Source organism: Clytia hemisphaerica, unplaced genomic scaffold (assembly GCF_902728285.1).
Source record: "Clytia hemisphaerica strain Z4C2 unplaced genomic scaffold, Clytia hemisphaerica genome assembly, whole genome shotgun sequence".
NCBI lineage: Eukaryota > Metazoa > Cnidaria > Hydrozoa > Leptothecata > Clytiidae > Clytia > Clytia hemisphaerica.
Window position 1 is genome coordinate 1,340,131 of NW_027104594.1, and position 24,775 is coordinate 1,364,905.

Genomic DNA, 24,775 nt, shown 5'->3' on the forward strand with positions numbered 1-24,775 from the left:
GATTAATCACTTTCTTTTCAAAATGATTGCTCAATATGACCAGCTGGGTCCACAGCTCGCCGCTAGATTTGTTAAAATTTTCGTCCCTTGTTGGGATTTCAATAGGAATTTTAAGAAATTTGAGAATTCGCAATTTTTCTGACTCTCAGGGCGACTGTGATTGGATTTTTTTCAACCCTTTACAGTTAGTTACAGGGACTTCCGAGCTATAAAAGGCACCCTTAATGGCGGCACATAATGTACCTTATCGAGGGAAAAAATGTCGGAGAGTTTTACTTAGTCGGGGAAAGATTTCGTCACCTAGAGGCATTTTCGTCACTTTCCCCCGACCAAAATTTCAAATTCGTTACTTTTCCCCGACGAAATTTACAATTTAGTCACTTTCACCCAACTAAATTTTCCAAATGAAATGGTTTCCTTCACTAGCTCGACAAAAGATCTTGTAATTCGACGTTTAAAACACTAATTTCGGTGAATAAAGGTGTCAAAAATTTAGATTTTCATTTTGGTTGGGGTTTAAAAAATCGGGTAAAGGTTTTGGTCGAGTGACAAAATATCGGGGGAACAATTCGTCGGGGGAATACTTTGTCACCCCCTCAAAATTTTCCTCACTTTTCCCCCGGCATTTTTTCCCCGATAAGGTATCATTTATCTGCCCCCGGGTTCAAGATAAATTGATAGTTTGGAAATTAAGTCTATCATCAATATCACTTCAAAAAAGGAAAGAAATTAAAAAACATAAATTTGATTTCCGCTGGGTCCTTTAATTGATAAAATCAGAGGGGTGCGCAAAAATGCAGAACTATAAAAAGTTTCAAGCTTTACTTAAGCAAATTGATCTGCAACCGAAATTTAGCGTATGCTTACACAACGTTCCACTGATCTGGGTCTGTTTTTTTTCTAGACTCTCTGACAGTGTCCAAAATGTACAAAATCAATATGTGTATCTGACGGGCTCGACTTTTTGGTTCGAATTCTGGACAATTTTAAGGGTGGAGGAAATTAGAAGATGTTGTCAATTTTCGCCTATTTTCAGTTATTTTTATGCCACTTTATAGGATTTATCGTTCTATCAGCTCCCAAATTCACTAAACATTTATACAAGACAGGGTCCACCTTTCAAACTCCAGCCAGCAGGACGCCCCTGTCGGCCGTCAGAGTCAGTGCGAAGCCCCCTGGGCAAAATCACTATCGATCGTGGGTAGACTATCACGCCACTTGATTAATTGACGTACTAGATTCTTAGTCTATATCGTGGGAAAGTTTTGAGTAAAATGAAACAATTCGAACGTCGAAATAATTCAAAATTAATAAAATTCGATCAACCATCAAAAGAGACTACTTTTATAAGAACAGACAGTTTTTTAAGGAAAAATTTCGAAAATTGATCATGAAGGCTAAAATCATATATTGTAATTACGTATGCAGTACAAAAATTTATGAAGTGACAGAAGTGATCGAATGGAATGAAAAGATACAAAGTTTGGAATAAAAGCAAAAGTTCCGCGAAACTTTCTTATGTTTTCTTGTGTTCTTACAAAAAATATACTAAAAGTATTCATTGTTCAAGCAATCTTTTGAGAAGAGAAAAAGACTGGCGCCATTACGTCAAATCTAAAAGAGTTTTTATGTTGTCTCGCATCTTTCATCAGTTTTATTTGATGTATAGACACATAGAAGACAACATCTCTTGGACATTTTGAATCCAAAAAAAAAACGTATGCGATATTTTAAGTGTTTTTGATGCAACTTTCCAATCAATGGCCCTTTTTTCCTTTTTTAAAGTTTTCTTTTCTTTTTTTTCAAGTTGACTAGATCAAATATGTTCACCTGGCTAGTGAAAAGACCAACTTTGTGAATTTCTTTTCTGTTGGGCCAGGGAGAAATTCTGTTCTAATAACAGTTCAGAATGCAAAAATGGGCGTTAAAAAAGGAAATCATAGATTTTCATATTTGAATAAAAAATGGACAAACAGTTAAGTTTCAGTTTCATCTGTTGATCGTGAATTTTTCTTAAAATATTTACTTCCTCAAGCTGATGGTTAAGAATTGAAATGAAATATTATAACTAACACGTTTTTTTATGAATATAAAGTATGAACATTCGAAGTCATCTATTATTTAATTTGTACTTTGGACTTTTCACATTCAAGTTTTAAAAGATGGTTTGAAAGAAATATGATGATACCCCTTAAGGTCCTTAAGAGTTTGAGAAAAAGGGGGATTTCTTGACTCTCGTAAAAATGCGTAGGTCTAATCTCAAATTCTTCATCACGTCAGTAGTAGAATGTCGATTTTCATTGTACGAATTAAAAGCTCAATGTAAATGTAAAAAGTCAGTGTAAAATAAGTAAGAACTCCTGAGTTTGGTAATAAAATGATAAAATTGGAGATAAAAGTTATGTCATACACTCTTACTGTTTTATAAACATAGCGCTTACAAGCATACTTTGGCTCAAATTCAGCAAAAAAAAGCATAATGCTAAGCATATCTCCAAGCTAAAATGAAAAAGAATTGTGCATCTTTTCTAAAACGCTGACCTTTTTAGGGTTACTTTTAAAACTGTTTGAGCTTTCTTGGACCAAAGATTTACGCCTGCGGTGCCAAATTTCAAAGAAAACTTTGATTCTTTGAGCTGAATCAATGTTCCAACTTAAAAAGTTTAAAAATACAAAATCTTCTTGAACCTAGAGAAAATCAACAAATCGAAGTCTAAGCGTATACATAAGCATAAATTATAGCTGAAAATGAGATTTTGCTAAGCAAAAATAAAAAAATATATAAAATAGTGCAATGATTCAAGAATTAATGTGTTCCTCCAACCATACGAATTCTAACTCGGGTTTGATCGTAAGAGGCCAAATTTTTTGATCGTCGTTTGCGTAGACTACTGGTTCTCCAACATTTTTTGGTGAAGTTAGAGAATCGCCCAATGACGTGCCGTTTTGAAGTCCGTATTTCAATCCTAGAAAAAAAAAATTTTCACATCAAGCGTATTACTCCCTCTTTCAAATTGACTTCTTTGAAACTAAAATTCTAAAAAACAATTTCAATATAATTTATAATTTCTTTTTCCAAACTGAGTGAGACAATGCTCATGCGACGAATTTTATAAACTTGTTTCTAATAAAAATGCGTATTGTCAACTATTTACCTGTGTTTTGATCTGTAAACAATTGAAACATTTTGATGTGAAGGATGTCTGTACCTTCGATGTCAACTCTCAAAATTCTCTCGACTCTACAGAAGTTAGCATCGTTGAATTGGCAATAGCTACCCACGGATATCGAGTATTCTTCTAAGAACTCGTTGACTTGGTTAAACTTTTTGATGAAGGTGGCACTTTCAATCTTTTCTGCTGGCTTTAGAAGAGTGTTGATGGTGGATTTTTCAGCATAATTTAACAACGTAGGTTTGTCTCTCTTTCTTGATTGATTGCTTGGTTCGAACTCTCAACTAGCAAGAAGTGTCTTTTGGCAGACGGTATTTCTAGCATCGAACGCATTTGGAAATTTATTTGTGATTTCACAAAAAAACACCCAATCAAATAGCTATAATGAAAAATAAAATTTTTCCATTTTTTTCACAGAATTTTGTAAACGTAGAAAATTAACGTCATTGAAAAATTGTGTTTTGTCATCTAATGTCATCAAAATAAAGTGTGCTTTTTCTCTCTTTATTTTTTCTCCACTAGGTACTTTCGCATACACTTTAATAAATTAGATACATAAAATTCTTTAAGCAACTTAGCTGGTAAGGGTTGAGCCCTGAAAATCCCCCAACAACTAATCAACTGTGACATAATAACCTAGAAGAAGAGCATAGAAGAGCATAGGCCTTCCCTAAAGGGAATAGGCCTCCTGAAAATAGTCAAGAGAATCACAGCGCAAACAATAATAACCTAGTCCAACCAATTAAACCCAAAAGGTGACGTTTTGCCATTATTTGGCATTAAAATCTGTGATTGAGCTCTTTTGGATACCAAAAAGGCATTTTTAGTGAGAATGAGGTAAAATTTTGAAATTTAAAAAGGGTTTTTGGCTCAAAATCCATAAAGCAACTTTTGGGCTGAACTCCTGAGAATCCTTAGCAACTCCAGCCCTGAGCCAAAAAATGTGTTTGCTAGTAAAAGATGTGTGTACCACGCCTCCAAAAATTGATTTCAATATTACCTGGTAGGTTTCCATAACACACCTTTCCATGTGGTTCTTATTGTTGCACCTTCTGGTTATCCAAGAGTTGAAACGTTCTAAGCAGTACATCCACGTAGCGTACAAGGGTCCAAACTTTTTCATATTTTCGACGAAATGGTGACATATGTGTGTCGTGATATTCAATAAGATGGAGGGGAAGTCGCGTTCTAGGAGAGAAAGTGATTTATGCATGTGTTTTTCGAGTTTTTCAAGTTGTGTACTGGTGAACTTCTTGTGAAACAAATGCGTCAAAACGGCAAAAAAGTACGTCAGTGTTCTTTGTTGCTTTTCTGGAAGGCAGCCACGCAGAGCATACGTCCAGAGATTCTCAACGATGTACTAGAATATATAATTTGATAACCATCCTTTATACAGGTGAATGAATATTTTGACTCGAGTACAAATTGAGTATGAAGACCTTTCAATGGAAACTTGGAAAGTAAAAATTTTAAATCTTTTCTTTTGAAATTGTAAAGGTAAGGCAAAGGGTATCATAAGTTCTAGTCGATGCATGATAAACTTTAATAAGGAGTTTAAATCCAAGAATATTCTTGAAATTCAAAAAATAATTAAGTCTCACCTCTTGCCATCCATGATGATTCTTTAAAACATCACATGTTTTGTTAAAAACATCACCCTTGAATCCAGTACAATCTGGAGTGAAGATCACTTTACGGATGCGTTCGTTTGCCAACTTGATATCCTCAGCCGTTAAAGTGTAGGTTATGTCCTCATCATAATCAACATTGGTGTGATTTTGTTCCTCAGCCCTTTTTACGTTTTCCAGAGGAAACTTATTTGGTTTTTGCTGGGATAACACGCTTAACTGTGTGCATCCCGTCTGGTTGGTAGTCCTCACTAAACCCGTGGTACGGCAGCTGCATAAGGAAATAGTTTCCTTTAAAAGAAATACTGTAAGGTTTAAAGAACGTTCTATAGTTTAGATAGGAACAAATATAGATCTCGAAAAAATTTGCACACTAAATAATCCCAACACTCGTGAAAGATAATGCGGATTAGATGCGTTGAATAGCGAGGATAATTTTGAAAGAGAATTCACCTCATTCTGGTATTACCTCACTTATAACAGCTTCGGTTTCAGGAAAAGTTCCAAAATGTCCTAGAAAATGTCTTTAAAATTACCTTTAATTCCATGTTCTTTAGCAAATTTTTCCTTTTGACTCTTGTTAGGTTTTCATCGTATTGCTTTCTTAATACGACTTGGCTTTCCCTCGTATGAGCTGCTGGCCGTTCAGCTGTTTCGTTACCATCAGAGTAAAGAGTAGACGTTCTCAGTGGAATATCTTGTTCGAGGAATTTGCGTGATCCGGGATAGATCGTCTTGTTGCACACGCGTTGTCCTTTGTTTTGGCACCAAGGGCATGCACTAATGCCACTTAAAAGTTTATTTGAAATGTTCAATTGTATTTTATTGTACATTGATATGCGATAATTATAAATGTCGGTAGTACGTACATATACATAAAATTTTCTGAGCAAATTGACGATCTAGAAATTGTTACACCGTAGTGCTAGGGTTCCTTTTGATTTAAACGACCAATTACCCAGGAGTTGTTCAACTCCGGTTTCTTATCAACTTTATTATAGTATATCAACTTTATTATAGTATACCTTAACCTTGTGTGTGCATGACTTTTGCGATAGCCGGGAAATCAAACACGTACTGTAGCAGCTTGACTCTCATTTCTTTCCATTCTCGATTGATATACATGGAACACTCGGCAAGCTCTTTCATCTCGTCAACAAACACCTGCAGATAAGGCTCTAAGTTTTCTGGTTCCTTTGTTCCATTCCCTGGTGCGATACCAAGGAGCTGAATACCAGCAAAAGACTTTCTGAACTTTGGTGGCCAGTTTAAGATTTGAAGCATAAGTGGCCACATTGAATAGCTACGGTTATTTGACTTCAAAGGGTTTACGCCATCAGTGCAAAATGAAGTAGCAATACCTAGAAAACAAATCGTATTTTTTCTTAATACACTACACGTTTTTAATAAGAATAAAGAATGCAACCATCAGCATAAATCTTATAGAAATCCAAATTGATTGGTTTCTTTTCCTGTATAAAATTCATCCACAGGGAAAACCTTAAAAAATATAAGCAATCTGATTTGCTAAAAGCGTGTACATAAATGCTGTATTTCATATTTTCAACTCGTGGTTTGTTTATTGATAGAAATGAGTTATTAATTCACAAAATTTATTTTATCGTGAGTTATTATTTAAAATCACTCGCGGATTGACGTCACAACACATAGCTCATGGATATAATAACTCACAAAAGTAATTCACATGAATTATGGATCCTATTTGCTTTTGAAATACGTTTTACTATCTTTCATACTAAGTTCTTTTAAATACAGGAATACGAAAACAATTTTAGAATTTTTTTATTTCCTGTTTAATCCTGAAATTTGATTCTAAGGACTTATAAATCAATTATTCCTTACCAATCTTTCCATGGAGCATGCCATCTTGAGAATGCCATTCTTTCCACTTGATGGTATCATGAATGTCTTTAATCCATTCATCGTCTGTTCCGCGACATTCTTCCAGCTTTTCCAGGATGTTAGATCCAGCGATTCTTGCCAGTATTGGTCCAAGTGGAAAGTATGTGAATGTTCTTCTTGGTTTTCCATCCTCGTACCTTTTCTCTTCACAAACAGAGCATTCTTGAGAGAAGCTTTACTCGCTCCGAAATATGACACAGTCATTGACACATACATCATACATTGAGAGCTTTTTATGATTTTGAAATTTTGAAGATATTAAAAATTTCCAGACTCTAATCTTTGTACTAAAAGTTTATATAAAGTTTTATAAACAGGTAGGTCCATAAAAGCATCGCTTGTTGGTTCTGTTTTGAATTGCTTAAAGATATAAGAAATTCTCCGGATTCGCTTTTAAAAAGCGTACACTAATCTTTGTTTTGCCTTTCCTTTTTCAATGAACGCTCCTATTCTAACATATTATATACCAGTGGATACCCCTTAAAATCTACAAAGTTGGGTTTTGGGCTCTCTTAACGACCAAACTTGATAATATTGTATAATTCACTTTTTTACAATCTAATATAGTTGCTTTTGTAAAATACCTAATTTCAAGAATTTTAATTATCGTATTATTAGCCCTTTTAAGTGCCAATGTCGTATATATCAGACATGGCCTATGTAGGAGGGCCGCCCTCCTACAATGCCCAGTTTGAGTTAGAAATCGTCATTTTTGGTATTTTCGTGTACTCTCGGTGCCTAGTAACCGGGGGTTTTGCTAATTAATTTTTTCGTGTATTTGTGTCCATTTTCCTAAGAAATCGGGTGTTTTAGAGACAGCATAGCTCTAAAATGTTCTTAATTTGCTCTTAATATGTTGGCGATCGAAGCCTTATGTTCTTACATAGTTCGTTCTTATGGTAAAAAACGTGTAATATGGGCTGGATTCATTTCAAGCTTTTTTTTCTTTATTTCTTTTTAAATCAGATCCTTATGAACGATGAAATCGAGAAACGCGATTTGAGCAAAAAAACGCCAGAAGCCGTCGCAAACCGCAGAAGGGATGATGTTGCAACCTCGGTAATCATTTATTTTTCATGCCCTAGTTCAGTAATAAAGGAATCTTTCATACTCGCTTTAAATCATTAACATATCCATTTTCTCAACAGTTTTCGAATGGCATAGTAGAAATGAAGTTGACTGTCTTTGCATTAACCTTCCCCCAATTTTTACGTGCAGTAAATTTTAGAACCATCTGAAATAACTCGATAAACTACAATTTAAGTTATATTTTTTCAGCATTTTCTGATGTATCTTATTATTTTTTTTAGTTAATTCGAACTTTAAAAATGCAAGACACCGATAGTGCGAGGAGGAACATCAAACGTAGATTGTCAAGCCACATTGGAGATAAAAGATATTCTTCTAATTCAGAGTAAGTATTTACTGGAGCATGTTTGTGTAAACTGTGGTTGCTACAACATATTGAATTAAGTTGGACAAAGCTTTTCGATTTGAAAAATGTATTATTTTACATACGAAAAGTTTTTCCTGAAGTATTTCTTTCAATTTTGTATTTTCGAAGAAAAACCAATACAAAAAAAAGGCTTTTTGCTTTATAAGAATGTTAGGATTGGATTTTGGATTTTGATTATACTTCTATTACTTAGAAGGATAGAAAACTAAGAATATTGTAAAATTTGATGAAAACGCATTATTCTTACAGAAAAACTTGTATGTCGGATCTTTAATGGTTCTTGGGTAACATCTGAATTTGAAATTTTCTCACGTTATGTTTGAAGAAAGATCTCCGATGTAATTCCAATTTTTTTCTTTTGTTTTAGTATCGAAGCCGAAGAAATGGGAGTTTCAAGAGCTGAAATCAAACGTCTCAGACAAGCAGAGAAAGACATCGACTCTCCTTTGAATACTTCTTCTACTATCCTTTCTTCGTCCACTACTTCTGCCACTCCTACCTCCAGCTCTGTCGTTTCCACTTCTTCCACTGACCTTTCTTTCACTAATCCTGCCAATCCTACTTCTAGCTCTGTCGTTTCCGCTTCCTCTACTAACCTTTCTTCGTTCACTGCTTCTGCCACTCCTACTTCCAGCTCTGTCGTTTCCGCTTCTTCCACTGACCTTTCTTTCACTACTCCTGCCACTCCTACTTCCACCTCTGTCGTTTCCGCTTCTTCTACTAACCTTTCTTCGTCTACTGCTTCTGCCACTCCTACTTCCAGCTCTGTCGGTTGCGCTTCTACCAATGACCTTTCTTTCACTACTCCTGCCACTCCTACTTCTAGCTCTGTCGTTTCCGCTTCTTCCACTAACCTTTCTTTCACTACTCCTGCCACTCCTTCTCCCAGCTCTGTCGTTTCAGACTCTCTTCTGCTTGCGCCTTTGAATACTTTTCCCACTAACCTTTCTTCCACTGCTTCTGCCACTCCTACTTCCAGCTCTGTCGTTTCCGCTTCTTCCACTAACCTTTCTTCAACTGTTCCTGCCACTCGAGCCACTGTCACGTGTGTTACAGACTTTCTTCTACTTGTTCCTTTGACCATTTCTTCCACTGTTCCTGCCACTCCTACTTCCAGCTCTGTCGTTTCCACTTCTTCCACTAACCTTTCTTCCGCTACTCCTGCCACCCCTACTTCCAGCTCTGTCGTTTCCGCTTCCTCCACTAACCTTTCTTCCACTGCTCCTGCCACTCCTACTTCCAGCTCTGTCGTTTCCGCTTTTTTTACTAACCTTTCTTCAACTGCTCCTGCCACTCGAATCACTGTCACGTCTAATCTTTCTTCCACTCCTACTTCTAACTCTGCTGTTTTAGCGTCTCCTACTTCTTTGACTTCTACAACTGTAACCTTACCTACATCTCCTACATCCCCTATCCTTTTTTCCTCTCCAAAGAACACGTATAAGTGGTTCGAAGACTTTAAGGAATACCCACCTTATGATATCAATATTGGAGATAATGTAGCGGTGGTATATCGGAAATTGGAGTTTGCTGTTGTGCTGGCCGTGTCAAAAGATAAAAATGGAGAAGATGTGGTCGAATTATGATATTTTAAAGAAGATAAATACAAAAAGGGGTTCTTGAAGATGCCAAAGACTCCAATAATAACCAATGACAGCCCAGTATATGTGATTCAGAAGGTTACACTGGTGAGTTGCGAAGATGGTCTAATCAAAGTTTGTGATTATGAAAAAGTGGTGGAACATTTTGTAAAAGATGATACTGAATTGATAACCATATCTCCTCTATCTTATTCACCTTTTAAACAAATGTGTTATATCCCTTATTTTGATAATGCTTCAAGGCAAATTAAGTTTGGACACCTAATAATTCTTATACCTTCAACGTGAGTGGCACCCGGGGGGGGGTACTAGGGTTGGCGAATGAGGGGTATGTGCGGACGGGACCTCCGAAAACCGACAAAGTAATACCTGATAGTCAATTGTTGATCTATCATCTTCATAGTCGTTTCCTTGAGGACGTGGGGAGGCTTTCTGTCCAAAATTTCATCCAAAGTGGTTCTCATTATTGCTACTAAATTATTTATTTCTAAAGAAAAAGAGAAAAGAACATTAATTTAATTCTCAAACGAAAATTAATAGGCAAAGAAAATCACAGTGATAGGTTCAATTCGTTGAATTGAAATCGTAAAGTGTGTGTTCAATTATTAAAAAACCATAAGCTATAACTAAAAAATGTAATTTTAAATGCTGCCTTACAGTTAAGCACTCTTGAAAGATATTCTGAGCAGCTTGATATATAATATGGACAGAAATGCATAATTTAAATTTAGTTAAAGACTAGAAGACTATTGCTATATTATCATTAATAACTTACTTGGATATAGGTGCTTTTCCAAAAATTGAATAAAATGAGCTGGAATTCAACTGTTCACAGGAATTCACAGATCAATGCTAACGAAGAAAGGTAAGTAAAAATTTTGGAGAATGCTTTGAGTACAAAAAGAGCTTTTACTCAGAATTAAAGGACACCCCCATTGCATTAGAGAGCTATAATTCAGGGGAATTCAGAAAGATCATCAATAATATGTCGAACTCTCTGAAAGTACCACCGAAATTTACTTGAAAGCTGAAGCTTTCATGCACTATTCGTTGAAAAAAAAAAGATGATTAATTAATGATCAATGGTATACAAGGATTTGGCTACTTGTTGACTGACCCTGAAATAGTAACACTGGAAGCATTTGATGACAAGATGAAATGGAATTTTTGTGAAGGAAATGGTACAATTGAAGCTATCACCGCCTTCCTTGATAAACACGTTTGCAATAACAATAAGTTTTGCAAAATGCTTAAACTAGATGGTTAAAATTGAAATAGGGCATAGGGCAGATCTATCCGTGTTATTTCAGCAGGTGTATTCATCTAGATTATGGCTTTTAACTTCGCTTCTCATAAATTATGATAATTTATTCGATAGCTATAGAAACCAAACTCGAAAGTTTAATAATTTGTATAAATTACGACACTATGTGTCGACAATAAAAGTCGACGAAAGTTGATATTTCTAACGATATTTTACTTGCAGAAAGAGCCAAAATAAAATCAAAATGGCCACAAGTGGTGGTGGTGAGCAGCCTACTGAACAGCTTGAAGAAATGTTGTATGAATTAGACATTGACGAAGACATCCCAATTGAAATTGTTAGAGATGAGGATGATTTTGAATCAACTGAAGTGTTGATTCCTGATGATTTGGATGTGAGCTGTTTTGATGAGAAAACTGTAAAGCTTCTGGACTCAATTCCTGTTGCTGTTTCTTTGAAGATTCCTGATGTTGGAATTCCTGAAAATGGAAATCATGAAGGAATCTCATCCACTACTGAGGCTTCTTCCCCTAGTGCTGTCGCTTCTACTAGTGCTGATTCTTCCACTGGCCCGTCTATAATGAAATGTGAGCTTTGCTCCAGACCTTACAAACAAAAAAAGGGTTTTGACAAAACACAAACTAATTTGTGGTAGGTTTATAGCTTTTTATCTGTTTAAATAAAACCAATTTTTTTTGTTCTTGAAGAAGTAAAAGTTCAGAAAAGAAACGCTTCCTTTGCGTGAAAAGAAACGAACATTTGGACACGAATGTCCTGGTTAGCCTTTATCAACACAACCGTTTCATCATTCACACGTGTTGCTGAGACGTTCATTCTTTAACTGTGTTTTGGGAAGAAAAAATTGGATGTTTAGAATAGATTATTGTTTATAATATAATATTGTCGTACTTTTATTGCATTATATAAGTTTAAGCTAGTTGTTTTGATTGTAGGGAGTGATCCATGCTAACAAAATATTGATATATGGATATCGACTATGAAATTATAAAGATTTTACTTTTTTCCTAGTTGAAGTTACTGATGATATGTGTGTATGATATATGGTGTGTATCTTCTACACAAACGGTCGACAACAGGTTCTCTCCTTCCATTAAATGTATATATCTAAGAAAAGTTTGAAAATCTCTCATGGATCAAAAAGCTACCCTCAACATAATCTCAGCTTATTTTCTAATCGTTGAACCGAAAATAACTTTATTTATTTACTACACCTTCAGATAAACACAGGGAAAGACAGAAAAATTTGAGAAATTTTGATACTTTTTGAGACAGGTTTTGACCACTTTTATTTAGCTTTGTAATTCATCGTTTCAAGTGTGTAGACTAAAAGCATGCGAGAAGCCTAAATGGAAACTACGTTTAAAGTAAGCAAAATTTAAAGCCACCGACAAAAAAAAAATGCCTTGTATAAACCTAAGTTCCTCGAAGTATATAATAAATTCTCTAAATCTTCCGATATGTATCTGTTTTTGACCCCGACTGATTTCCATCTGCCGTGTTTCATTATCAACTGATCCGGAACACCAAGATTTGCAGCTGCAGACGCTCCGCCCGAGCGCAAACTATGAACACCATATTGCTTTTGGTCCAAACCTATGTCTTTTATCACCTTCTTGATATCGTCACGTACCGAACTGTAAGAAATTGGCTGATCTTTATTCCATAGACGATTGTTTCGTTTGGATTTAGTTACTCCTCTAAAAATAAAATTCTCAGAATAATTTTTTATGTTTGCCAATTCGAGGTACCTTTCCAAACCTTTTACCGGACACAGGTTTGAATTAAGTCTCGCAATGTAAACCCAGTGGCCCTGCCTGTATATGTCAGTTTTACTGCTTTGGATAAAAATTGTAGCATGATCATGAAGGAATTTTATATCTGATCTTCTAAGCTTTTGGCATTCATCGAACCGTAGAAAAGCTGAAAGGGATAGCAAGCATATCGCTAAAGTCCTTGAATTTTTGAGGCTAGAACCAACGTCTAATTCCTCAAAAAATTTTCTCAAATCTTTGACGACTAAATTTTTCTTCTTCTTTGGTGTATACACCAATAACCGTTTAAAGGCTTCCAATAGGTGCTTTACAATTGTAGACTTCCCGATCAAATACCCCGAAATAGCATGAAAATGTTTTATGGCGTAATAAGACGCTTCCAAGACTGGATAAGATTTCCCCGATTGAAATTGGGACATCAGAAATAAGATTAAATGTTGCTCTTGAGTTGGTAAAGGGTTCACTTCCTGGAAACTACGACTCCATTCTTCCCATTTTTGGAAATAAAACTGATACTTAGCCACGGTGTTATTGCTTCTGGAATTCAAAAGAATTCCTGGTAATTGCTCAGAGAGACTCTTTAGTGCTGGATCCTGGACATCAAAAGAGTTTCCTAATACGGTTTCTGAATCTGAGCTAAAATTTTTTTTTTTGTTAATTTTCTGCATTGAGAAAAACAAAATTTATTTTAACCGAACACACGTTGATTGTCACACTTGTAATTTTAAAGCTAGAATTGGAATTTCTAATTTTTCATTTCCCATCAGAGAACCTTGGAATCGTCCTTTTCTGATTAATGCGACTAGATTTGCAAAATATCTACAATCCTTGACAAAAGGCTTAAAAGAGCTATTATCCCTGATCAGAAAGGTCCAAAAGGCTGCCGATGGCCAGAACGGTATTATTAAAGTCCCTGTTGTTCCAGGTTTGGCTGCTAGGAGATGTTTAATACACTTTGTTATTAAATAAATAGGTGGCACCATTAGAGCATTTTCCCCAGACCAATCAAAACTGAACGCGTCTACTTTGAATGAAAATTGACAAAAGTATTTTGAGCAAAAACGTGCACATTTACTGTTAGAATTATCAGCAAAAAGATCTACAGAAAAACGTCCCCAGAGTCTATTTAAAAAGGAAAAGAATTCTTCTGAAATTTCCCAGTCATCATAGTCAATACTCTTACTTACTGTGTCCGCATCTCCATTTAATTTTCTAGCGATCCACGTAATTTTTAGAAAAATTCCTTTTGCCTTACACAAGTTATAAATGGTATTTGCTAAAAATTGTAGTTTTTCCTTATTACTTCCAACTTTAACAATTCTTGCAGCGGCAATGTTGTATGTGTGCCAGAGAACATTGTTCCCTTGTAGTTTTGAATTGAAAGCATGCAGCGTAAAAGCTATTGATAATAATTCCCTGAATGTTGAACTCTCGCCTTGTTCATGAGGCCATAAATTTCTGAAACTTATATCATTATCCGATATTGCTCCTATTCCTTTGTCACTTGCGTCAGAAAAAACTTTCATAAAAGGAATTTCATTTTTATAAATCTCCCTCGAGTTTAACTCTTAGATGTTTTGCTGCCAAAAACTAATTTCTTCAATAGCATCTGGAAATTGTTCTAGTTTGAAATAAAAATCCCAAGAGATTCTACTTTCTATTAGTTTGTAAAGATTTCGAGTTTTTAAACGAACTATATTTCCTAACACAAACTTTGTTGACATGATCTTTCCTGTAAGCCGAGCAAGAGAACGTGCAGTTACATGACGAAATTTATTTGTAATGTCCTGATTTGACTGACTGTGACTCATTGTGTTTATAAAAGCAGGGTTTACAAAAGTTGGGTTTACGACATTTGGGTTTGCCTGCTGACTTTCACTGATAGAAAAAACTGTACTTTCCTTGGTCTGCTGGGTAGAAGCTATTCTTGGAACTGCAATGATTGGCATATCCTGACTTATGTCCAAGTCGATCTCATCTGAGGTCTGAGTCTTGGTGTTTCAGTTGTGATCGTTGATGCACTAGATTGCTTGAGCTTTTTCTCTCCAAATAATAAGCTTGAAAATGTTTCCATTTTTCCCACATACTGTTATATTTAAAACGTCTCTTTCGGTCGCTACTTCGTCTACCATTTTGTTAGCGTCTTCCGGCTTCCGTAACTTTAGTTAGCCGTGCCTTGATTAACTAGACCAAGATGGCGTCCAGAAGCATAGAATCCAGTTTGTAAATCATCTAGTTTATCTATATATTAATAGCGGTAGTCTGTATGTCGTTTTGTATGTTTGTCTGTTATACTTTCGTTTTCGCACGCAATGTTTTTGTTCTTCCAAAATATAACTTTTAGTTCTTGCTCCACAAATGTGTTAAATCAGATTCGCGCCGTTTTATAAAGACTTTGAGTTGTTCGATAAGGGTTTGTTTTGATTGATAGATTATAATTTCTGCCCAGACGTGCCCGAGGCCGCCTCTTATGTTTTTTTCTTTTTTTCTCTCTATTCTTTTGTTTTGTGTTTTCGAATGTAATTAACGACCTTATTTGATTTGAGACATTCGAATTCGTTTCAAAACAAAACAAAAGAAAATCTTTCAAACAAAACCTGTTATAGAAAAGAACAAATTTAAAACATTTGTTAAAACATAAGAATCACAAGACAAGTTGGGGCACCGACAAGTTTGTTGGAACAACTAAACAGCAACATTAACAATACATTCGAAAGGCGGTATAAAAAAGAGATCTTTCTTCGTAAAAAGGGAAATTTTGTGAAGTTTGCTTCCCTTATTGGGACTAATTTGATTAAATTTCTATCTTTCTGGGGGTAAAAAGTTGAATTTTTTTCCCTATTTTTACCGACTCTTAGTGGGACTGAAGTTTGATTTCCTAATTTTTCTAACCCTTACAGGGACTGCCATTTTTAAAAAGGCATCCTTAAGAACGGCTCATGCCCGTATCCTTCTCTTGCCTAAGTACCCACGGGCTGCCTTTTTTCGACGAATCTCGTGTCATGTCTATAATTTCACTCCTCTTATCTTGACATCAAAGTTTTCCTAATCCTCAACAACTACGGCAAATGTAAAGCGAGCGGAGCGAGAAAAAAATCTAATTGCAAAGTTGTTTCGGACGTCGCAGGTCGCTGGTATGGTATAGTTTGAATAACGCCCTTTCTGATCAATTTTGCAACAATTTAAAAATCTTTTTCAAAATATGGTTAAAAGATACGTGGCCGGGGAGGGACAGAGTCAAACTTTGAAGAGAAGTTTTCCCTTTAATTTTGACTTTATCGTATTTTAAGCCAGCTTCCCAACATCCAAAGGACTTTAAAATGCGTTCAGCAACAGCTAAACCGGCGTGCGACGCCGGGTACCGGCTAGTATCTTCTAATATCTAAAGATATATGCTAAAACTAAACATAACAACTGGCGACGAAGATAAACAAACCCACCAGCCATCAAACTCTATAATTATTTTACTCACGAACTTCTTGAAAAGATGAGTATACAGATTCCAAGCATCGCACCATTCGATCCTTGTGGAGACCCAACAAGCACCGCTCAACGATGGGAAAAATGGGTAAAATCGTTCCAATACTTTGTTATCGCTTCAAATATAAACAACTAGCCGGTACCCGGCGTCGCACGCCGGTTAAGCTGTAGCTGAACGCACTAAAAGTCCTTTAGATGTTGAAGCTGGCTTAAAAAAGCGATCAAATAAAAAAAAGAAATCTCTACAACGTTTAACTCTAACCTTCCCCGGGTGTCTTATCTTTTAACCATATTTGGATCGTGTACTCCCCCCCCCGTGACATAATTTTTTGTTTGAGTCAAAAGTTATCAGAAAGAGCATCGTTTACTGTACCAGTGTCGTTGAAACGACTCTGCAGGTAGCCCGAGGTCCACTTAAACCTTTTATAGACTGGATGGCGCGATTAAGCGGCCCGGTAGTATATGGTAATATGTTTTTGTCTAGGCGGACTGTAAAACAGTCAAAATCTGTTATTGATGTTTGTTTCTCATTCTTAATTATATTTTTCAACTTCGAGTAAATTTTTTGTTATTTGGATTTTAAATATTTTTTTTCCAAAATGGCGACCTCGTCGAATGCTCCTAGTCTACTTCACTGGACTCAGCCAATGAAGTATAAGCCCGAAGGGCTAGAAGTCAATCTCTTTGGTAGGATTTGAAGCCAACAAATCCTACCAAAGTTGCGCGGCCTTGAGCGACCCGCCTGGTTTTTACACAAATGACAGATTGAAACTAAAATTTACCGCTTAATTTCGAAAAATATATCACTCGAAAACAAAGGAATTGCTAGATTCAATCCGTCATCAAAAATACGGCGCATATTTTAAGGCTTCAATTTTTCTTGCCTGAGAAAGGTTCGGGCTTGAAACTCAATGGACTCAGCATCATTAAAAATTATCAAAAAGCTAAGTTCAGTCAGAAATAGACTCTAGTCTACTCTGCAGGTAGTTATTTTTCTCGCTTCGCTCGCGTTGAATATGCCGTCCAGTTTAAATGACAATTTTTCAGGAAAAAGTGGGAAGGTCACAAAGAATAGTGCAACTCTTTGTTTTTATCAGATCGAGAAAAACTTTTTTTATGATGATTTCTAAGTTGCTTTTTTAAACCCTTGTCATAACTTTTCGAATTTAAACATAAAAAATGACGTACACACTTTTTAATAGTAACAACGACTTGAATATTTTTATAGAAAGGAAGAGGTGAAGTAATTTCTTCTCTTGCTTTATATCGCCCTTTGAATGCTGTTGTTGTCCACAAACTTTTTGATTTATATGTTTTGATTTACTTTTGATTGTTTTGTTTTGAAAAGAATTCGAATGTCATTAATAAATACGATCGTTAAATACATTCGAAAACATTTAAAACAAAAGAAGAGAGAAAAAGGCAAGTCTGGGCAAAAATTAAAATTACTAAATGTAGATGGGCCTTAAATTTCAAAACAAAGGCTGAATAAAGTCTAAACCAAGCTCTATCCGATCTTTTGCAAATGGCGCGAATCCAATAGAACAAGTTTGTGGAGCAAGAGAGTAAAAGTCATAATTTTAAAACACAAACAAAGCCAAAACGAAAGTGGTGACACACAGACACACAAAGCACCGCTATTAATATATAGATAATGAAAGAAAACGAGCTCTACTACTCCATTTAATTGGACCTGACTGCCAAGAAATCTTCGACACTCTACCAGAGACAGGAAATACCTTCGAGGAAGCCCTTGCAGCACTAGAGGAATATTTCAAAGTTAAGAAAAACATTCCTTACGAACGCTCAGTTTTTGGAAATACTAGACAGGACACTTCAGAAAGTATTGAACAATTTGTAACTCGATTACGTAAGCTCTCGATGAACTGCGAATACGGTGACAAACAAAGTGAACACATCAGAGATCAAGTTATCCGAGGCTGTAAGTCGTCCAAATTTCGAACCAAACTTCTAGAGAAAAAGGATCTAACCCTTGATGACGTTCTCGACATCGGCAAAACACGTGAAGCTGCAGCCCACCAATCAAAACAAATGGATGCTGCCAGTAGAGCATCACCAGAAGGAAGTGTAAATGAACTAAACAAAAAGCCCTTCCAACCACAAGGCAACAACAACAAATATCGCAAATTGTCAAGCACCAACAACAACAAATCCAAAACCGATCGATTCCAACCAGGAAAACCTCATCCACCTCCAAGAAAGCTTTCATGCGGCAGATGTGGAGCTATCGGTCATCACAGTCGAGATTGTCGTCGAAGTAAAAATGTTACGTGCGACAAATACAAAAAGGTAGGACACTTTTCCAAAATGTGTTTCACCAAGCCAGGAGTTAACACCATCGATACATCAAACAACCTACCAGATCTCACATCTAACTCAGACAGTTCAGATGAAGACAGTTTCCACATGTTTGCCTTCAAAAACAATTCTGCTACCACCAAAATCAAAATTAACAACAATACCGTTGACGTACTGGTAGACTCAGGATCCTCTATCAACCTCATTGACGAATCAACTTACAAGGAAATGAAACCACGACCAATCCTTCAAAAATCAGGTACCAAAATTTACCCTTATCAAGCATCAAATCCTCTCAAAGTCAAAGGAACTTTTAATGGACTTTATGAATCGCATTCCAAATACGTTAACGCTCCTATCATCGTCCTTCACGGTCAAGGTAAAGCAATCCTATCAAAAGACACAGCGGAAAAACTCGACCTTCTTAGAGTTGGCCCACCGAAACAGTCAGAAATCAACAAAATCTCAAAGGTACCAGAATCTGTGCAACACATCCTAGACGAAAACAAAGAAGTCTTCAAAGGCCACGGTCTACTCAAAGACACTGAGGTCACAATACATGTCGATCCCAATGTCAACCCCGTTCAGCAACGCATCAGACGTATACCATGGTACACGAGACAGAAAGTATCTGACGAACTTAAGAGACTTCAAGATTTAGATATTATCGAAAAGTGCAACGGACCAACAACATGGTTGAGCCCATTTGTCGTCGTTCCAAGGAAATCAAGTTCTCAAATTAGACTTTGCGTTGATATGCGAAAACCTAATGAATCCGTTATTCGAGAGAGACATGTTATTCCAAAATTTGATGAAATGTTGCCAGAGCTGCATGATGCCAAATACTTTTCAAAGATAGATTTAAGAGAGGGTTATCACCAACTCTTGCTGCACGAGAACAGTAGAGATATTACCACATTTGCAACACATGAAGGTGTGTTTCGCTATATAAACGCCTCCTTTTCGGTATAAATAGTGCATTTGAAATTTTTCAAAAGAAAATCGAACTCACCATCAACGGTTGTCCTTGAACCAAGAACATCTCTGACGACATCCTTGTATGGGGAAACTCTCTTGAAGAACATAATCGTAACCTTGATAATGTTTTAAAACGTATTCTCGAACGCGGACTTCGTTTAAACCATGATAAATGCGTCTTTGCAGTCCAATCGCTCATCTTCGCAGGTCATCGCCTAACATCAGAAGGAATTAAACCTGAAGAAGACAAAATCGAAGCAATTCGTCAAATTCAGCAACCTACCAACAGCACCCAAGTACGTTCATTTCTCGGGTTAACGAACTTTTGCAACCGTTTCATCCCCAACTATTCAACACTAACTGAACCTCTACGTCGACTAACGCGTAAAACCGTACCGTTTAAGTGGGGTGAAGAACAACAAAAAGCTTTCTTATCGTTAAAAGAAGCGCTTCAAAGTGACAGTGTATTAGCTTATTTCAACCCTGAACTTAAAACCAAAATCATCGCTGACGGCAGTCCAATCGGTTTAGGAGGTATCCTTACCCAAATCCATCCTGACGGTACCGAAAGAATCGTATCCTATGGATCAAGATCGCTCACACCCGTAGAAAGTCGCTACAGTCAAACGGAACGTGAGGCATTAGCTATCAAATGGTCCTTAGAACATTTCCACTACTACATATTTGACCGTAAAGTTACAGTCATCACAGACCACAAGCCACTTGTATCCATGCTATCATCAAAGTCAACACCGCCACTACGAATCGAAAAGTGGCTCATGAAAATGCAAGCCTATGACTTCCAAATTGAGTACGCTCCAGGATCCACCAACGCTGCTGACACACTTTCACGCAATCCAAAGAGAAACAGAACTGTTTTCGAAATCGATACTGAAACCACAGAATATGTCAACATGGTCATTGCACACACAACACCAATGCACCTCACAATTGAACAAATTCAAACCGAAACCAAGAGTGATCCAGCAGACCCTACCAATCCTCAAAATTTCAGCTCCCACACAGTTATAAAACATCCGAGATGGAATATTGCTCGACGCAAATAAAAGACGAACAATCGAAAAAGGAAAGTTATCTATTTAGTCATAGAGTTGTCATTGGTTAATAAGAGATCCAGAAAAGTAATAGTATCGCCTGAACTTTCAAGATTGAGCTGAAAAGTTCAGGAAGGTAGATTTCTTTATAGTTTTCCATAAATAAATTGTCATCATTGATGGTTAAAAAATCGTCGATGAATCGAAAAGTGTTTGAAAAGCGCCTTGCTTTTTGTAAATTTTCTTTCTTGAGGCTTTTCACCCATTGACTTTCAAAACGATATAAGAACAAATTAGCCATAAAGGGACTTATAGGTCACCAGCTCAAGAGGTAAATATATGTTTATTTTTCTGATTTTTGTTACTTGCATCAAAATAACTTCTTGTTCGAGGCTTATTTCTTCCTCTAATAAAACTTAGTATTTAATTCTTGAGCATCCCCTAATGATTTTTCCATAAACTTTCCACGAGGCGCTTGGAAAATTTGCAAAGGAAGATAGATTTCTTTCCTATTCAATTACATCTAATCTTACTGATGCATTTTTAGTCTTGTTGGAGTAACAACAATGCCTGGTGGTGTATGCACTGAACCTAGTTATAGGTCACCAGCTCAAGAGAGAAGGTAAATATATGCGTTTCTTTTTTTACTTTGTACTTTATATATACGCCCCTGTGTCACAGACCCGGTGGAACCCCAGGTCCAATGGAAAATTTTGTCCCTGGTAAGGAAATACCTTGGAATTTTAGACTCACTGGGAAATTGACTTATATTTCATCCCCACTGGAAATTAAATGTTTAAAAATTGCACTCCAAAACCATTTCCACTAGATTTTTTAACCTTCAATAGGAAATTTTATCCCCACTAAGGAAAAAAGTTCCACCGGGGCTGTGAGACAGGGGTGTACTTATCGTCGTATTGTTTCTTGGGCTTTTACATAGTAAATACGTTATGAGAAATTCAGGCCAGTTCAGTTTTCCAAACACTCTGGATATTAGGTTGTCATAGTTGGCGGATTTAGTAGGAAAAAAATAATATATTAAAAGTAATTTTTGAGCGTTTTTATTAGAACTTCTGTAGCGAAATTAATTAGAGATAGAGTCCCCAGGACTTAAATAATGAATAAATTATCCAAAAATTATATTTCTAGTTTCCTTTCTGTTGCATCATCATTCCAGTCGCCTTTTCCTTCAAAGAAGTCTTTAAACTATTCTTATAGAGAAGCTCCTAAAAAGACGTAAGGAATTGAATTAATTTTGATTATTTATGATAAAAGTTGTTAATTTAGCAGAAAAGATTTAATAAAATTGATTTAACGGTCAGATTTGACGGAAGTTTTGCAGATTCTGTTAGTTTTTGTTTTCGGGGTCAGAAATATATTTCAAGCGAGGTTAGAGTTATTTTTCTTATTCACTGAAAATAACCACCACAATAGATTCTTTTTGTTACAAATGATTTGAAAGTTTGAAATCAATGGCCCATAAAATTTCAATTTATAAGTTATGTACCGTTGACAGGAAATAAATTCAAGGAGGATATCTATAGATTTAAAATTTTCTAAACACTTTTGAATATAGTGTGGTTGCTGAGTAAATGCTAAATGCTGTGTCCACATACTTTTAGGACAGACTTTAGTATTATTTTTTATCTTTTAGAAGCCAAACATTGCATGGAGAAGAAGCAGAAGAAGTTGATGAAGAAAACAACTCACCTTCTTACGACATAACCGTCTCCAGGCGCCTGAGTGATCGCCTTGATAAGATCGAAAGTAAGCACGATAACTGTTTTAAGACGAATAAGTTTAACGTTTTTTTTTTGGCAAAAAAAATTCAATTTACTTATAATCATCCCTATATGTATAATATTTTGAAACAATCAACTAACTAGGAATAGCTATACACTGTTTCGCGCTATGCAATTGTCAGGCATTTCGATGATGGTTGCGGTTTTAGTGATACGAGCGTCAATAGATGATGTAATTGTTATATAATCTTTGTGTTTTGTATTTTAGCAAACCTTGATGAAGTTAAAAGTAGGCAAGGGAAACTTATGAAAATGATCGTAAAGGTGCACGAATTGTTGAAGTTTCGGGACACAACTCAAATGAATGAGGATGAAATCCCTCAAATTGAAAGCACAGACGATTTGGAATCGGTGGAAGAAGCTTTACTTGATGAAGCGACGAAAAGGAAACTTGTAAGAGTTGTTTATAATTTCCTAGACCTTGTAAAATACATCACATACTTTTTGATTTCTAGTAACCTCATTTGGGTTTCTTAGTCTACTTATATCTAAGTTATTTATTGCTTAAGTTTTAGCACGTTTAAGATAACACTTCAAAAAGAAGATGTAGTTAAATCTGTAGTTATGTATTTAAAAAAGATTCTTATTGTTTTTCTAAGTGAATGTTTCATTCTTGATATACTAGATTTCAAACATCAAACGATTTGGTGGATCCACATATGTCGATATGGTCAACATTACTTTGAACAGGTGATTGCTTTTAGCTCTTCTAATCTCATCTTCTCTGATCTTTTTTAAACCTAAAATTCCTTTCATTCTATCCTTTATGAATCTGTAATCTCTTCAAAATAACCTGTTCCCATAAAAATCATTACTTTAAACATCTTTCAAGGTTTTGAAAAGGGTTTCTACAATTAATGTTGTGGCATTTTTGGTAAAACTTCTGAACAAATCTTTCAAATGAAATTTCAATAATCCCTTTACATTTCGATCTCTTACCTTTTTTATGATACAGAGTTAGCCTTTTGACAAGCAAAGCAGAGCATAGCGTTTCAGACATGTGAAATTTCTTCGGCATCTTTTTGATAAAGCGTCCAAACATATTGGTAACTTTTATTATTATTACTTTTTTTTATAGATTAATGACCGTGCAGTTCCAGTCTGGTTTGAATTTGTGTGGTCGATTTGGAAAAATTGCCTTTGGTAAAACCAATCTCTACAAGACCATAAAAAGTAAATACCTTTGTTACACCTTTTCTCAAATACCCGGTAGGATTTTCCTGGATTTTCAACAAGTAGTACAAAAAGAAAAGGATTGAAATTTGATGGAGATGAACTTCTGTTTTTATGACAGGGAATAATATTTTGAGATAATCAACTAACTTGAAATTGCAACACAGTGTTTCATGCTATCCAATCGTTGTCTTATTTTATTCTTAGGTTTTATAATTCTTGATAAGGACGAAAATTGAAGTAGTTTTTCCACCAGGGACAATTTCTGGAGAAGAGGGTTTCAGTGGGTCGTCTGTGAGAAGAGGTTAAATGTAGACGAAAAAGATAAATTTCTAAATACGTTTATTCTGATTACATGATTTTGCTTGAATTTCTTTTCAGCTGCCGTTTCTGAAGTGTTCAAAGACTCGGACGAGAAACATATACGTCTTGCCATCGGCGACCACATCAAAGGAGCCCCTGACAAAAAAGGTGGAAGCGGTCGGCAGAAGAAGAACTAATTATTTATTTTTAATTTTCTTTATTCTTAAGTTGATGATTGATACGATTGTCAAGTTCATTTTTTGTGTCACACGCTCTTTTATACCAGAACTGCCTAGCACCTCTCTTCATTTAGGATTTGGCAAACTAAATTAAAATTATTACTAAGGGGCAAGGGGGATTGTTAGTACTAATAATAGTACCAATTATTTTTCTATCCCTATTTTACTCGATAACTACATCTCAAAAATCTTTTGTTGATGTTGAAAAACGAGGGTTCTTTCTTAAGAATACCCTTAGGGATAGTTGGGTATAATTTCGATCGAAACATTAGGAATATCCATATTATAAAGTTGAATTACATGGTTCTTATAAAAAGCGTATGCTTGTTTCTATCAATTGTAAAAGGGGTTACGCACGATACGAAAATCTCGTGTTCGCAAGCGAAAGGTTTTTTACACTACATACCGTAGCATTGCTAAACTTCCTTATACTCCCTTATTTCCGATTGCTAGTGTACAACGGAAAAAGACCAAAACGCCACAAAAGTAGATTTAACACCGATTTTTGCCGGAGACGCCTAGAATCGAAAAGGTCCCGGAGATGGGGCAGGTATGTTTTCCCGGGAATGAGAAAGTTACAATTTTAAA

The 24,775-nt window shown here is 35.8% G+C and overlaps 1 protein-coding gene and 1 pseudogene across 1 annotated transcript; one reads left to right on the forward strand and one right to left on the reverse strand.

Annotated features, from left to right (window-relative positions):
• LOC136823935 (uncharacterized) overlaps positions 1–24,775 on the forward strand; it is a 400,726-nt pseudogene that overhangs the window by 39,453 nt on the left and 336,498 nt on the right.
• LOC136823913 (uncharacterized abhydrolase domain-containing protein DDB_G0269086-like) lies at positions 8,494–10,245 on the reverse strand. Its single transcript, XM_067080069.1, has 2 exons — positions 10,137–10,245; positions 8,494–9,653 (listed from the first exon to the last, which is right to left on the reverse strand). Exons 1-2 carry the CDS (start codon positions 10,243–10,245, stop codon positions 8,494–8,496), a joined length of 1,269 nt encoding a protein of 422 aa, XP_066936170.1.